Source organism: Pogona vitticeps, chromosome 1 (assembly GCF_051106095.1).
Source record: "Pogona vitticeps strain Pit_001003342236 chromosome 1, PviZW2.1, whole genome shotgun sequence".
NCBI lineage: Eukaryota > Metazoa > Chordata > Lepidosauria > Squamata > Agamidae > Pogona > Pogona vitticeps.
In genome coordinates, this window is record NC_135783.1 from 63970170 (window position 1) to 63986120 (window position 15951).

At 41.7% G+C, this 15951-nt stretch overlaps 1 protein-coding gene across 36 annotated transcripts in view; it reads right to left on the reverse strand.

The window, feature by feature from the left end:
* AFDN (afadin, adherens junction formation factor) overlaps positions 1-15951 on the reverse strand; it is a 150489-nt gene that overhangs the window by 81387 nt on the left and 53151 nt on the right. For 30 of the 36 annotated variants that reach the window (XM_020808386.3, XM_020808364.3, XM_072994122.2 and 27 more), the window contains exon 9: positions 13656-13700. The exons of the other annotated variants lie outside the window; for them this stretch is intronic. In XM_020808386.3, the coding sequence (XP_020664045.3) occupies positions 13656-13700 (45 nt within the window). The remainder of the gene's footprint in view (positions 1-13655; positions 13701-15951) is intronic. 36 annotated transcript variants of the gene reach the window in all.

The following is a 15951-nucleotide window of genomic DNA, read 5'->3' on the forward strand; positions in this document are numbered from 1 at the left end:
CATTTAATTTTAAATAATTTTACTTAGCATAAAAAACTACTCAGCTATTTATATAAAACAAGACATTAATATAGCATTCTGAGATTTAAAAATAAATAAATAAAGCATGCTAAATCAATTGTTGGTTGATTTGTAACACTGAAAAAGGTTTCTTCCCTGAAAAGCCCACTATGGCAGTATAATATGGGCTGCCAGCACAGAGAAAAGTTTATGAAAGGAAGTATATAATTTCTTTTCCTCTATGCAAAGTCTTAGGCCTGGAAGAAAAAAGACTATACCTACAAAAAAAATAGACTGGGAAGAAAATCAACATAATTAAACATACTAACATTAGTATATAATAATTAATATAATATAACAGACTAAACTGAACCGTTAAGTTAAAGACACACACCTTGCATTACATGTTCAAACTCAGTGGACTAGGTTTTCCAGAAAACCTTAAATTACAAAATGTTTTGGAAAATGTTATAAAGTCCTAAGTAGATCATGATCTGATTTTCAATTTTTATTTTGTTTAGATTTACAAAATAACATTCTGCAGTGCCCCATCAGCCCACAAATAACTGAAGGGAAATATCTGACTCAAAGAAGAAAAAAGAAAACACACTTAATGTGTTTTCAATACTGTATTCAAACGAATTCAGTTTTTTATATGAAACTTACTTGTACCAGAATATTTGTTTTTCATTTTTATATATATATATATATATATATATATATATATATATATATATATATATATATATATATATATATATATATATATATATATATATATATATATATATATATATATATATAAAAACAGGTTTTCAAATACTTTTGGCACTGAAACAGACACACTAATATTAACATGCCCAACAAACAATGCATTTATATGCTATGATTCCCCATTTATGTACTTCCCAACGAATTTTTTTTTGGTAACTGGAGAATCTCTAGTATCAATGCTACTGGGCACAATCATTTGCATGACTTCAATTTCAGATTGAGGCAAACATTATTGAGAATTTTATTTATTTTTATTTATTTATTCGATTTTTACGCCGCCCCTCTAGACAACGTCTACTCGGGGCGGCTAACCTCAACCATATTGTTACTGATGAACTTGTTGAAACAAAGCCTTTACAGGATTTTTAAAATTTATTTATTTTTCTAGCTTTTACCTTGCCCATCTAGATTCGATGAATCTACTCTGGGCCACAAAGGTGGACAGCATGGCCCACGCAGCTGCTCTACAGATGTCTGCCAGGTCAACTCAACTCAGGAAAGCCATGGAGGATGCAACAGCCCTAGTCAGCTCATTTGCTAGGTGGGTAGTGGAAACTATCCAATGCGAAATTGTTTGTGGACGTGACCAGGGGATCCCCTTGAGTGACCTTGGAAGGAGACAAATAGGCAATTTGATGTGCGGAAAGATGCAGGGTGGGAAAATGCCCTCTTGACATTCAGGGTGTGCAGCGACCATTCCAGATGTGATGTTGGAGCAGGAAAGAATGTCGGTAGAACTATCGGCTGCTTCAGGTGAAAATACGTGGCTACCTGAGGCACGAAAGAGAGATCAGATTAGAGCGTCACCTTATCTGGGTGAAATTGAAGGAAGGGCGCGTCGACTCTGAGGGCCGCCAGCTCACTGGCTCAACGGGCAGATGTAACAACCAGAAGGAAGGCTTTTAGCGTGAGCAGTTTCTCTGTTAGCTAGAGGTTCAAAAGGCGGACCCATGAGTTTGTTGACAACAAGTTGGAGGGACCACTATGGAGTTGGGGGTTTGTAGGCCTCGTAGTAACTGCTTGAGGGTGGGATGGTGGAAGAGGTTTGCTGCCTCTGAAGACGGTGGGTGATGTGCAACTATAGCAGCTATATACATCTTGAGAGTGGAGTGGGAAAGGCCACGCCGGAAGAGGAGGAGAAATTGAAGGACCGTATCAACAAGGTAGGTTGCGTGGGAAAGTGTTGTCCAGAGGCGAACGTGGAGAAAACTTTCGACTTGTAGGCTTATGTGAGTATTGTCAAGCGCCTGCCTGTATGATCCAAGACATCAGCTACCGTGGACGCAGCCTCCAAGCTCAGATGCAGGGACTCCAGGTCTGGGTGGAATGTCCTGCCCTGGTGCAGGGAGAGGAGGTGAGGTACTTCTGGAAGCTGAACGTAGGCCACCACATCCTGATGCAGGGTGTAGAACCACGGTTGGCGATGCGACCATGGGGAGATGACGTTCGTCCTTTCCTGTTGTACCTTGACGATGGCCTTCTGAACCAGTGGTATGGGCAGGAATGTGTAGAGGAGCCCCCCGGACCAAGCTGTCGTGAATGCATCGCCCACTAAGTGATGGCCAATTCCCGCTCTGAAGCAATAGCTTGGAGGCAAATACATCCAGTTGAGGTGTGCCCCACTGATGACAGAGTGAGAGGAAGATGTTGTTGTCCAAAAACCATTTGTGACTGGAATCGTGGAGCCTGCTTAGCTGATCCGCTAAGACATTTTTTTCTAATGCTACATGTACCGCCACCAGATAGATGTAGTGGGAGTAGCACCACTCACAGAGTTGGACTGCCAGGTACAGCAGAGAGAGAGAGAGAGAGAGAAAGAGAGAGAGAGAGAGAGAGCCAACCTGCTTGTTGAGGTGGTAAACTGCTGTCTAACGCCACCTGAACTACCCAGCTGATGAGCAGTTGCTTGAACACCCAAAAGGCTTTGGAGATCGCCAAGAGTTCTGATATGTAGCAGGATCTCATCTGATGTACCCTCAGGCTCCCTAAGTATGCTCCCCAGCCTGTTGGGCTGGCGTCCGCAGTTACATGTACCCTCAGGGCAAGGGGACCAAAGGACCTCCCCATCGACAAGTATGGCTGGAAGGTCCACCACGTTAACTGCGATGCTAGCTTGGCCATGACTACAGTTTGGATGGGGGGGTCCAGCAGTAGGTCATAAAGTGACAGGTACCATGCCTGCAACAATCTCATCTTCACCCTGGCATGCTGGACCACCACTGTGGTGGAAGCCATCAGGCCTAACAGACACTGCGCCTGATGAGCTGACACTCTGGCACCTGGCAGGAAGGATGCCACCATTAGCTGGATTTTCAATATTCTGTCTTCAGAGAGGAAGGCTCACCCGCAAGTGGCATCCAGTATTGCACCAATGTAAGGTACCCTCTGGGTGAGCCACAGCACTGACTTCTCTTGGTAGACTTGGAGTCTGAGAGTAGACAAAAGGGACAAGGTGAAGGAGATATCATCCTTTGATTGTGCATGGGATGGGGCCACTAGCAACCAGTCGTCCAGGTAAGGGAATACCGTAATACATTGCAGACGCAAATAGGTTGCCACCGGGGCTAAACAATTCATGAACACCCATGGGGCAGTGGATAGCCCAAAGGAGAGCACCTTGAATTTATAAATCACCCCCCAGAGGGGGAACCTCAAATAGCAGCAATGCTCAGGCCGAAATAGGTGATATGGAAATAGGCATCCTTGAGGTCTGTGACTGAAAACCAATCTCCATATCTTAACATCTGGATGGTGCCATCAAGGGAAATCATCCTGAAGTGTTGGGGCATGATACAGGAATTCAAGGGACAGAGATCCAAGATGGGACAGAGTCCCCCATCCTTCTTCGGGATAGTGAAGTAGCGGAGAAAAAAGCTGAGGGCATGTTCCGGATTGTGAACCTGAGCAATAATATCCTTCTGAAGTAGGGAGGCCACTTCCGCTTTCAACGGGGCAAGGAGGCAATGTCTCTAAACAGCCCCATAGACGGTGGAGAATCAAACTCGATAGCATAGCCCTTGGCTATGATAGTGAGTACCCATGTGTCAGAAGTGATGGATTGCTAGGTGGGAAGAAAGGGAGCCAAATGAACCAAGATGTGAACTGATGTTGGTGGGTCAACAGAGTTAAAGGCCCTGTCTGGGCTTCTGGTCAGGGCGGTGGGCCTCTTGGCGAGGCTGCTGCCAGTTCCACTGGATTGGAAGAGAACCCGGAGCTTTGTGGCCTCTGGAAGTTAAGATACCAGAATGGATAGGATAGCTGCAAGGTGTTCCTCGGGAGACCCTGCTGCTTGCCCGCCTTGTTGTCCAGAATCTTGTTGGTCCATCAAAGGGTAGGTCCTCAATCCTGGAACTTGCATCCTCAGAAATCCCAGCCGAACGCAGCCAAGCATGACGCTGCAGGGTCACCACTGTGGTAATGAGTTTGGATGCTCTATCCACTATGTGTCTGCCGGCTATCCTTTCCTGCCTAGCCAGTCATAGCCTCTTGATGGCACGCAAGACCTGAAGCCCTGAGCTCCATGGGGCGGCTTGCAAAGCTGGCAAAGCAGTATTCCAGTAGGCACCCATCACTGCTGAATAGTTCGCCACCCTGAGAATAAAGGACGCCAAGGAATATACTCTATGACTAAGGATATCCAGTTTCCGACCCTCCTTGTTGTTGGGTGTGGATGCCAACTGTTTCTGGCTCTGATTTGTGTGGCATCCATAAAAAAAGAGTTGGGAAGGCATGCTTGGAGAGAAAATCAGTGCTACTGCCATGTGTCTTATATAAATTCTCTACCCTCCTAGGGATCTGATGAAATGCATGTTCCAGGACTCCTTAACCAGCTTCAGGAGGGAGGAGATGAAGGCGAGGCAGAGAGGAGGGGTTTGGTCCTGGGTAATATCCTCATAGACCTTGTCCACCTCCTCAGCCGGAGGTTGCAAAACTGCCAGGTCCATCACCTTCACAACCCTGCGAATTATATGCGAGGAGGCTGTATAGTCTTCCGAGGGGGATGGAGGGTGGCTTTCTGTCACATCCGAAGTAGGAGTAGATATGTTGGGTGGAGAGTCCTTCTCGACACCCACAACCGAGGCCTCAGAGTCCGGTTCGAATTATTTGTCCTGGTCTGGAGACAGGGACAGGACATGTTGAGCCTGATCCATTTGATGTGGGTTGGGATGGAATCCACGACCCTGTCATTTCCACTTCCAGCCCTGGTGGAGGCATGTTGGGGGGGGGGGTTGGTGGAGCAGGAGCCGGAGCTGGAGATGATCGGTGAGCCAGGGTCAGAGCCGGATGGTTTTCTTCAAATGGGTCAGTGGTCAAAATTCCTCTGGAGCTGGCCCCTTTTTGTGGCAGTGGGTCTTGCATGCAGTCATCCTCTAGATAGTGGTAGGCGCCAGGGTGCCTACGGTATCGAGGGCAAATGTGAGTAACGCAGCCACCGTTGGCACCAATTGTAGAACTCTGGCTCGTAAGGCACCGGGTATCGACGAGGATCGAAGTCGAAGTCCTTGGGCTCATAGTATTGCGGATAATCCTCCCAGAAAGTTCTAGGATAGTCCCGACAAGGAGTATATTTACGCGGCAGAGGCTGCCAACTTCGGTACAGCTCGGGTTCGGATGTAGGCTCCAGGTGCCTGGTCTTTTGTTTCTTCTTTTTTGGCGCCTCAGCCACTATAGAGCCAGGTGGAGATGGGGATGCCCGCCTTGATGCCGAGCCCGGTAAAGACGATGGGCTGGCCTGTGTCACAAATTGCACCTCAGCTGAGGTGTCAGCCCAGTCCAGGGAAAGGCTTAAGTGTGGATACTGGCGCCAGGAGAGATATGTCCTCATCACCCTATGGTATCCTGAGGCATACTGATTCACTCCAGGAATGGGCTGGAAGTGGCCTCAGCCAAGAGCCTAGTCAGTGTCTGTACCTTTTTCATCTCCTTCGGTATCGATGCTGAGGCAGTCGACCTTGAGCTCGAGGATGATGCCTTTGCCATCTTTTTGCCCCTTAGGCAAAAGGCAAGCGGATGAAGGGGCCTCAGCAGGCCGAGCTGGCGGCGGGTCCAAGGTCGAAATACTAAGAGGTCCAATGTAAGAATCAGGTTGAAGAAAAAACATGAAAACAGGAGCTCCGTACCGAGATGCTGCAACAGCAGCGGCAGAAAATGGAACTGAGGCACTCGGTGCCGGGTCAGGGTTATTGGTAGCATGTGGGAGGTCCCGGCACCATGTACTTGAGTTCTAGAAGATTCCGAGGCTGCTCTGCGCAGGTGCAGATTAACCCATTAGTGTGCATTCACAGAGACCACAAAGAAGAAACAGTAGCTATGTTAAAGTTTCTACTGAAACAGACAACTGTAACTTATGTTTCCCCACAATAAAAAAAGGGCAACACATTTTACTTTATATTCCCGTTGCTTCTACATGTGGCCAGGTTTTCATTTTTTTCACTACCCTTGTAAAGTTGTGTCAATTTCAAGGCTACACCAAACATCTGGAAAACAGAGTATACAGCTTCAAATGACCAATCACTGAATGAGTACGTCTTAAAGAACTTTTGTCTCGTTAACAAATAATATATATTCAGAACAAACTGGGATTAATTAAAGAGAACTCTAAATTCAGTTTAAGAAAATGAATACAGAAGCACCACCAAACGAAGTCCTTCACCCAGTCCCAACATAGGCACAGTGGCAGAAGCAATTAGAACTGTCTGAGATTATAATGTCATGTTCCTTGAGAGAAGCTGGATATGAACAGAGACCCTTCTTGAAGGTCTCCCATTTCTCTTAATGGCCTACTGCAGCACTTGCATATGCACTGGGAATGTGGAAGGTGAAATTGAGTTGTCTATATTAACCTTAACCAACTTGGTGCCTTTCAGAAAGTTTTGTCTATAACTCAAATCAGCACTGACAACTGATTATGGTGGTTGGTGCAGAAAGAAAATGTAGCTGAAGACATCTGGAGGAATCCTGGTTGGAGAAGACTTCCCTATAGCAATTCCTCTCTATATAAAATATGAATGCAAAAATAAGTGATAGATATATTTATAGACCACTAAAGAAATGACAGAGCGAGCTCCCGTCACTTGTCCCAGCTCCTGCCAATCTAGCAGTTCGAAAGCATGGGAAGAAACAGTGTTCCGTGTCTAGTTGCACTGGCCACGTGACCACGGAAACTGTCTATGGACAAATGCTGGCTTTACGGCTTGGAGACGGGGATGAGCACTGCGCTCTAGAATTGGACACGACTGGACTCAATGTCAAGGGGAACCTTTACTAAAGAAAATAATCATATAATGCATGAGCTTTTGCGGATCAAAACATCACTTCATCAGGTTTGTACCATTGTGAAGAACTTAAAAGTCCGAAAGTTCTTGGCAAGATGGAATTTGCAAGGCACTTCTCTCTCAGATGTAAGTCAGGAAGTATATGGTTGCTGTTTTATGGTTACAGCTGAAGCAGCTGTAGATTATTATCTAAGTAACATCTCAATTCAAGGAAACTCAAGGCTTTTGAGGCTTATACATTGTAAGCCTCAAGTTAACAAGAGCTAATATAAAACAGCAGACAGCTACAATCAGAAAGTCCCCGGTTCAAATCTAATCTGTACCATAGATTTTCTCTTGGCCTTAAACAAGCCATTCTTTTCCCCCCTCAGTTTCTCTTTTCATCAGCAATATGGATGAAAGAGTTTGCTAGATAAGTAAGAGTCAGAGATTGGGCGTTCGATTCTCCACTGTGCCTCCTGTGAGTAGAGCCAGCCTGTGTGGCCTTGGGCAAACTGCAGAATCCAAGGACACCTCCAGAAGAAGGGAATGGTAAACCACTTGCGTATTCAGGATGGCAGCCTCCATGTTCTTCCAGAACAGTGAAATCATGGGAATAAAACCCGCTAAATTGGTCTTCCTGTGACACATGTTCTACAAGCCCTTTTTGCAAAAGTGTGGCATTCAACTCTGTTTTTATCAATGTTCTGCTTTGAGAATCCCTAATGGTGAATCTTCTCAAAGTTTTATGGCATAACCAATGGAGTATTATGAACAGAACTCACAAACCTGTTTTGACAGACTCCTAGCAATGGAAGAAACAGCTTGATCTGTTATCAAAGGATAGGATGAAGTGAAATTTATAGGTTGATGGCTATGCAGTCAAAGCCTCTCCCTGAAGGAATCAGCAAAACAGGGGCAATTTGTAAGAGAGGTGATCCCTCTTCTTTTGGATGGGCCATTAAAAAGATATAGAAGCTCCTGAACTTGATGTGGATGTTTCATATGCTAGTGGTCCATGTGGTAACTCCTGATGTTGCTGCTGATATCAATACTGCTAAAATCTGGGTCATGAAGTAACGCCATACTTTTTTAGTTGATGTCTAAAATTTTTAGACATGCTCTAATTTGTCATCTATTTTTCCTCTAAACAGACCTTCTAACTTTGGAATCCAATGATGAAACCAAAAATGACAACCAGGGATGACATTGTAGTGTAATGACACTACTAGGTTTCTTTGCTTGACCAGTCAGCCTAGTATCAAGATGTGTTTATTTGTTGGGCTCCTTATTTGTATGCCTGAAACTGAAATATAAACACTGTTTCTGATCTTCTAGCATGCTGTGCAGAAAAATATAACACTCACTTTGAAAAGACCTGTTGACTGGACCTCATGCAGCTGAATAATCAGATGTTTTTAGAGTGAGTGGATGCTAAGTAAAACCTATCAAGAAACATCCTTCCATCTTTGTTTGATGGAGGAGATTGTGGTTCTGAGGTTCTTGTTCTGCCTCAATGACTGGATTTAATTGAGCGTAGTGGAACGTGGTCCTTTTCCTGGATTCTATATAAAGTAAATCAATCTTCTTGGAAGTGGGTTGCATTGAAGAAGGCAGATTTTGGTTGAATATCAAGAAAAACTTCCTAACTGTTAGAACAGTACAGCAATGGAATCAATTACCTTAAGAGGTGGTGAGTGCTCCAACACTGGAGACATTCAAGAGAAATTTAGACAACCACCTGGCAGATATTTCTTGTATTCCTGCATTGAGCAGGAAGTTGGACAATGGCCTTAAAGGCCCATTCCAACTTCATTATTCTGTGATTCTAAGGCTTCTGCCATTAGAGGCAAGCACCATGAAGTAGAAATTGTAGTATCAGATCAAAAACGTCACCTGTTTTTGACTGTGAATCCTCTCAAAGTCTTTATTCATCACCCCTGCTGAAAAAGCTCTTCTTAGATCACACTATGTTGGATAAGTACTGACCAATCTCAAATATTCTATTCTTGGGCAAGGTACAAGAGGCAAATTCTCAGCTCTGAGGTTTCCTGGATGAGATGGGTTATCTTAATCCATTTGAATTTGACTTCAGAATTAATTATGGGGCAGAAACAGTTTTGGTTACTTCGGTGGCTGACAACTGCAAAAAACTCAACATGTTTGTCTGGATCTCTTGGCAGCTTTTGATACCATTGACTATGGTGTCCTTATGGGCTATCTATTTCAGATGAGTTCTGATGACACTGGCTTCTATGAATTAAGCCTCCCACCCAAGTGACAGACAAAATCAACGTTAGGTACTGTTTCACATGCCAATTTTTAGCTATATATTTTTGTTAATTATAAGTGGTTTGAGAGAAGGATCAACGAGGCCAGACATGTGCATATAGAAAATCCCTCACTCAACAGGGGTGGAGGCATTAGAAACAATCTGTTCCCTATTTATCATGCTGCCCTTTCATCTGTCCCCAGAAAGATGAGAACCACACACACCAGAAATACCACTGTTAATGACTGTTAATGGGTGAGGACTGCAAAAGTGGGATTTTCACTCACCTCCAGTCCTTTGTCCATCTAAGGAGCCTATTTAGACAAGGGGAAAGTGAAGCCAACATATACAGTATCAGGGATCTCCTGCCAACTCTCATCAGACTGAAGAAGCTACTTGGATGAATAGTGAAACATTTCAACCTAATACTGTGTTTCCTTGAAAATAAGATAGGGTCTTATATTAATTTTTTCTCCAGAAACATATTAGGGCTCATTTTCAGGGGATGTTTTATTTTATACTCATGTCATCTTCTTCTGGTTGCTGCACAATGCAGCACAATGGTGGAGGGCAGGGTTTAACTTAACTGCGGCTTATTATATTATGAGCATCCTGAAAAAATCATACTAGGTCTTATATTCAGGTTAGGTCTTATTTTCTGGGAAACAGGGTAAAAAGTCTAGCTGCCATGAGTGAACGTCTAGATGCAAAGGAGTTATTGTTATTACGCACTGTCCTATACACACACAAGATGTATCTCTCCTCAGTTTTCTGGATGCATGGATGAACAGACACAGTCTCTCATACACACCCCAGCAAAACTAATAGTTGTCTGGACAGGACAAGTTATATGCATTCCTTTCTCCCTGTTTCTTCTCAGTCAATTTTGTGACTTCAAACAAAATGTACATTCTATCCCAACTTCAAGTAAAAAATGGAGGAAGAAGTCTCAGAAAACACTGTGTCTGAAGCAGGAATAAGCTAGCTGTAGGTACAAGCTACTTCAGATCCTCCCCACATAGTCCATTTGGGCTGCATTCTGGTGTGGTAGCCAAAAAGGTTCTGATATGTTCTGATCTGCAGCTATGTCGTCAAGAAAAATAAATGTTTGTGTTTGAAATTAGACTGACTTTGACTACCCAATTCCTGAAACTTGCCACCTGGAAATATAACAAGAGGCACGTGAGCTCTCACCCCTGGAAAGACATACCGTATTTTTCGAACCATAAGACGCACTTTTTCCCCACAAAACAGCGGGGTGGAAAGTCTGTGTGTCTTATGGAGCGAAGAAAACAGATTATATTTTCCTGTTTTCTTTTCCTAAAAAATTGGTGCGTCTTATGGAAAGGTGCGTCTTATGGAGCGAAAAATACGGTAATAGTTACCTTGCTGAACTATTCCTTCCTCAGGTTGCTGAGATGAGAAAAAGGAGGGGAGAAAAATTGCTGTTAAAGAGCAGGCTTTAATCCCAAATAGAGGACTGGAAACAATGCCATAACTGCCAATTTTGGCACCTGGAACAAGCAGCACAAAATGTCCTGAAATCACTTGGAAGTCAGCTTTACTGAGCCAAAATACAGCATCAAGTGCCAAAATACAAATTAAATAACATTCTTGATTAATTTATAAATCTTATAAAAACAGACTGATCTGTTACTAAATATAACTGACTGAACCAGAAGACTCAAACCAGAGGCATTATTTGAGAAGAATCTAAAAAGACTGTTCCAGAAGCGAAAAGAAAAGAAAAGCCTTTATGGATGACTGATCAAATTCTTAAAATTGTTAAGAGATGAGCAACAGTAAGAGACAAATGGCCACAATCCTAAAGGTAATATTTCAGTGACTGCACAAAGGGATAGGGAAAGCTATTATAATCATCACTGTAAAGACATATGTGACCACCAAAATGAAAAAAATTAAGATATCTTGTCCATAAGAATCAAAAAATCAAAAGAAAGTTAAACCAACAATGGGATACCCAATGACCAATATGCCAATGTCCTTCTCTTTTTAAAAGCAGCCTAAGGGAATTCTCCCAATATCAGATACACACATATAGAAAAATACAAAAATTAGTAATATTTCAGGCTCTCAGTGTATCTTAATCTGTCTATAGAACTGTGTCATTCAGCATATCATAGTATTTGAGCATTTCTGGTACATAATTTTCAACCGAAAGACAGAAAATATTTCAGTAGAAAAAGTCAAGGTCCCTGTAGCTGGAGAAAAACGCTAACTCCTCCAGAGAGAAATGCCTACTGGAATCATTCTAATATCAGGGAAAAGAGGCCTGAATAAGTTTTAACAAAGACCAAAACCAACATGTTCACCATGTTCAAAGGGATTCTCCTTTACCCCATGTCCATGGGCTCAGATAACTGGCTGAACTGATGAAAATCCACTAAAGTAAAATAGATCCAGCCATCTCGTTTTGCTTTTAGAGAATTAACAAAGCTTGCAGAATCTGCGCAATTGCTACTAAGATTTGTTGTTGAAAATACAGGTAGCATTGGGTTATTTATTTATTTATTTATTTATTTATTTATTTATTTACTTACTTACTTACTTACTTACTTACTTACTTACTTACTTACTTACTTATTTATATCCTGCCTATCTAGTCATTGCGACCACTCTAGGCGGCTTACAACACATAATATGACAATAAATATAAAAAGGAATTATTACACTAAATAGCCATTTCTTCAAGATGGAGAAAAAATGAAAAGTAAACCACAAAAGAAAAAGAGAAAGGGAAAGAATCAGAGATTAACTGGAGGAAAGGCCTGCCTAAACATCCATGTTTTTAATTGGTTTTTAAAAATATCCAGCGAGGGAGCCGCATGAATCTCTGGAGGCAAATTGTTCCAGAGGTGAGGAGCCACTGCCGAGAAGGCGCGGTTTAGCTTTTAAATCAAGCTCTGAGCTTATCTAGTGCATGGACTGGGCTAAAAACAAAGAAATTCTAAATATACCACGCACCAGTAATTCGATCAGGATAATGTCACAATTCCCAGCTACATTCCAGGGCATACAATGTGGGAAAGATAGGCACCAGTTGTAGCTGAAGATAGGGGAATTCCATTTCCTTGGAAGCAATAATTCAATCTTATAACTTGGGAGCAACTCCTGTTACAGTAAGTAATACTTAACATAGTCTATCATGTGGACCTACGTACTCCTCCTCAGCTTGGAATGAATTTTGTTCACATTCAGCAACACTTTCGAGGGAAGTAATGAAGATTTGTGTTTTCTCGGTTACATCTCCCAGAATTCTAGGAACTATAATCCAAAAACAAATGAGAACCGTTTCCTCTCTCTCCTTCTTGCCATCAACTGTTCTTCCAACATGAAAAAGTGTGAGGAACCACTGTTGAGAGGCAAGGAGCAGACAACAGCAAGGAAGAGAATCTGGCTGAGCAAGCATCCAAATGAGTAAATACGTGAAGAGGAAGGAACCCAACAATAATGGGAAGCCAAGGAGCAGACTGGGAAGGAGAAAGGCCAGAGATCAACGCAGCACCAAGTGCTTTTTTTGAGTTGGGGGTGAGACCCAATTTTGTGGTCCTAAAATCTACAACCCTGGGGAGGGATGTTAGCAGCTGGAAATAAGCAAGCAAAGATGCTCTGGGGAAGGGTCTCACTTCTGGGCAGCTGCAGAAAAGCTAGCCACGGCTGTTTGTACTGTTGCATCTGCTAAGAGTGGAATAAACGGACTGAGAAGAGACAGTGGAAAGCGTCTTTGCAAATATGTCTGCTAATGCCTTCAGTGCTCTGTACTCTGCAAATAAAGAGTCAGGAAAAAAGTATATAAAAGCAAGTTATTGGTTCCAAACCAAACACATGATTATGTGCAAGTACACAGCCCTGATCTGAGTATTAGAAATACGGAGGAAGACAGATAATTGAAAAATTGATCCAGCCCATACTTCTCAGATGATGAAGATTACTATGTATCATCTCAGAGGCTGTTATTAAACAGCAGGTGCATTTAACATTGTGATACCAAATTGTCTCAACAATGCCCTGTCTGCTAAAACTGATAAAAATCAAAATATCCAAATATTACAAAACCCTAAAGATAAATTTGTAAATTCCAAATCAACAGCAGTACTCACCTTAAGATTTTTTAAATGAAATGTTCAGTTTATAATTACTCATCTTCTCCACACCCTGAAACTACATCTTAGGAATATACAAACTCCACTAACATGTCAATTACTGGCATTTTCCCCCACCTCCCATCTTCACCAAAAAAACCACTTTTTGGTTATCAAAAAGGACAAACTCCTTTTTACTAACACAGATTTTAGTGACTAGTGAGAAAGAACAGTATTAAATAGCAGCATTACCTTCATAAGTGTGATAGTTGTAGTAGGCAAAATGATTCCTTCTCCCTGGGATTAGAAAACACATGCACAGGACCCAGGTGAAGGCAGCATCAGCAGAACAGATACCATGCAGAACATGCGGAGGGGCAGAGAAAAGAAAAGATAGGAAAGAGTGAAACTGTAAGCCAGCAACACTTACTCAATTTAAAAGGATGCAGTGCTTTTAATGCTTTCAACTTTAAAAACTGCACAGAATATATAGACATTGGTGTTGTGGATGGATTAATACGATTAAGTAGTTGGCAACAAGCTGCTAGAAGAAAGCATAGAAAAATCACCAAGCAAAGTAGAAAGGCCATCAGGGTAAATAAGCTAGAAACTTGCTTTAGACTTCAAGACAAAATACATTTTCACAACCCATTTCATGTGCTATGGAGTATAGAATTTCCTACATATAAACTACATTATGTGAGTAATATTGCATGTTTAGCAGTACTTAATAAATCATACATTCACACATTGTTACATCTGAAAATTTTATACGGTTGAAGCAACTGACTAGAATTTCAGCATGCCTCATTCTCTTCCCTTTCAGATGCATGAAAGTCTACAGTATGGAAAATTCAGAACAAAAAAACTGCCTGTGAATTTTGTTTCTTCTAGTACTGGATGCATGCAGAGGGTTTTATCATAAGACTCAGGATCACATTTAGCTTTCAAATTTGGGGTAGGGAACCATAAACAGAGACCTGGATTGCCACTATTCATAACTACAATGCATTTACAATCAAATTGTATTTTGCTTATGAAATGTATATTTCATCGTATTTTAGAAAAGACTGCGAATACAAAGGTGATCCCAACGAAGTTCCCATCCTGATTTTCTGCAAATATCAAGCATCCTACAAGTCCCACCAATTATGTGTTTCACCAAGTCAATTGACTGAAGCACAAAAAACATGCAGCCAATGCTAATGATAGCAGTTCTATACAAGAACAGTGGATTTGCCACCAATAGTCTGAAAAAACTAATTATACTGGAAAACCATAACACATCCAAGAAGAGACTTAGTGCTTACATGGAAACTATGAATACCCTTTTCTACTTGTGAGTTATTATAAGACAAACATATTCTTAAATTAGGCTCAGTTATAAAATGTATATCACTCCCACTCTTTAAAAAACGTATTTTAAATATGCATACATATAAAACACCAAAAAACCTACAAAGTAAAACAATGATAAAAATAATAGATGAAATCAGCATGAAACTCCATAGATAACACTATTAAAAGGCTAGCAAAACTGAAATGTGTTCACCTAATGATGGGAAGTTCATAAAAGATACAAAACAGATATCCCTGAGAAGCACATTGTACAAGTGGTGCCTCTACAGCTACATCTTTGTTTCCATTGCCACCTACCCACTTCATGTGACAGAGATACTGAAGGAAGAGGCAACCTCAAAAAAGTTTCAGCATATGAGAAGGCTCATAGTGGAAAAGACCATTTTCAGTGCTCAACTCATTAGAAACTATCAATTCAGGTTGTGTGTAAGAACAAGCCAGGAGCCAACAAAGTTGTTAAACCAGCACATAAAAACTTTATTATCACTATGTGGGCCCCAGATAGCAGCCAAGGAAATTTTTTTCAAACAAAATGGAGGTTCTAAGCAGTCTTCAAGCAAAATATAGTAATTTTTTAATAGATAGGGTTCTCCCTTCCCAATCTACCTCCCTAAATCACAATTCAGATAAAAAAAAATTAAGTGCACATTTAAAAAATGAAGATATACTTCCTTTACACAGTTTAGAGTATTTTTCAGTCTACTGATGAAAAATAAGCAAAAAAAACCTTGGTTTAACAATATAATTTCAATCTAATTCATAATTTGAAATTATGAGGATTAGTGATTTCAAGAGACCTCAAATCATCTGTTATTACAAACAGAGGGGGACCTTGAAATGAGGAGACAAATCAGGGAGGTGTCCAAGAGGGACAGGATTGTAATCATGGGGGACCTTCAGCTATCTTCACATCGACTGGATCAATGCATGCCTGGGTCAAGAAAGAGAAACCGGGTTTCTTGACATGCGAAATGACTGTGCCTTGGAGCAACTTGTCACGGAGCCCACCAGAGGACAGGTGACTGTGTATTTAATATTGTGTGGTACTCAGGATCTGGTTAGGGACATGAATGTCATTGAGCCGCTATGTTGACCATGAATGTCATTGAGCCGTTATGTTGACCATGTTGTGATCTCTTTCGCCATGCATGCTGGGGGGAGAATGTCAAGCAAATCTTACACAAAAACC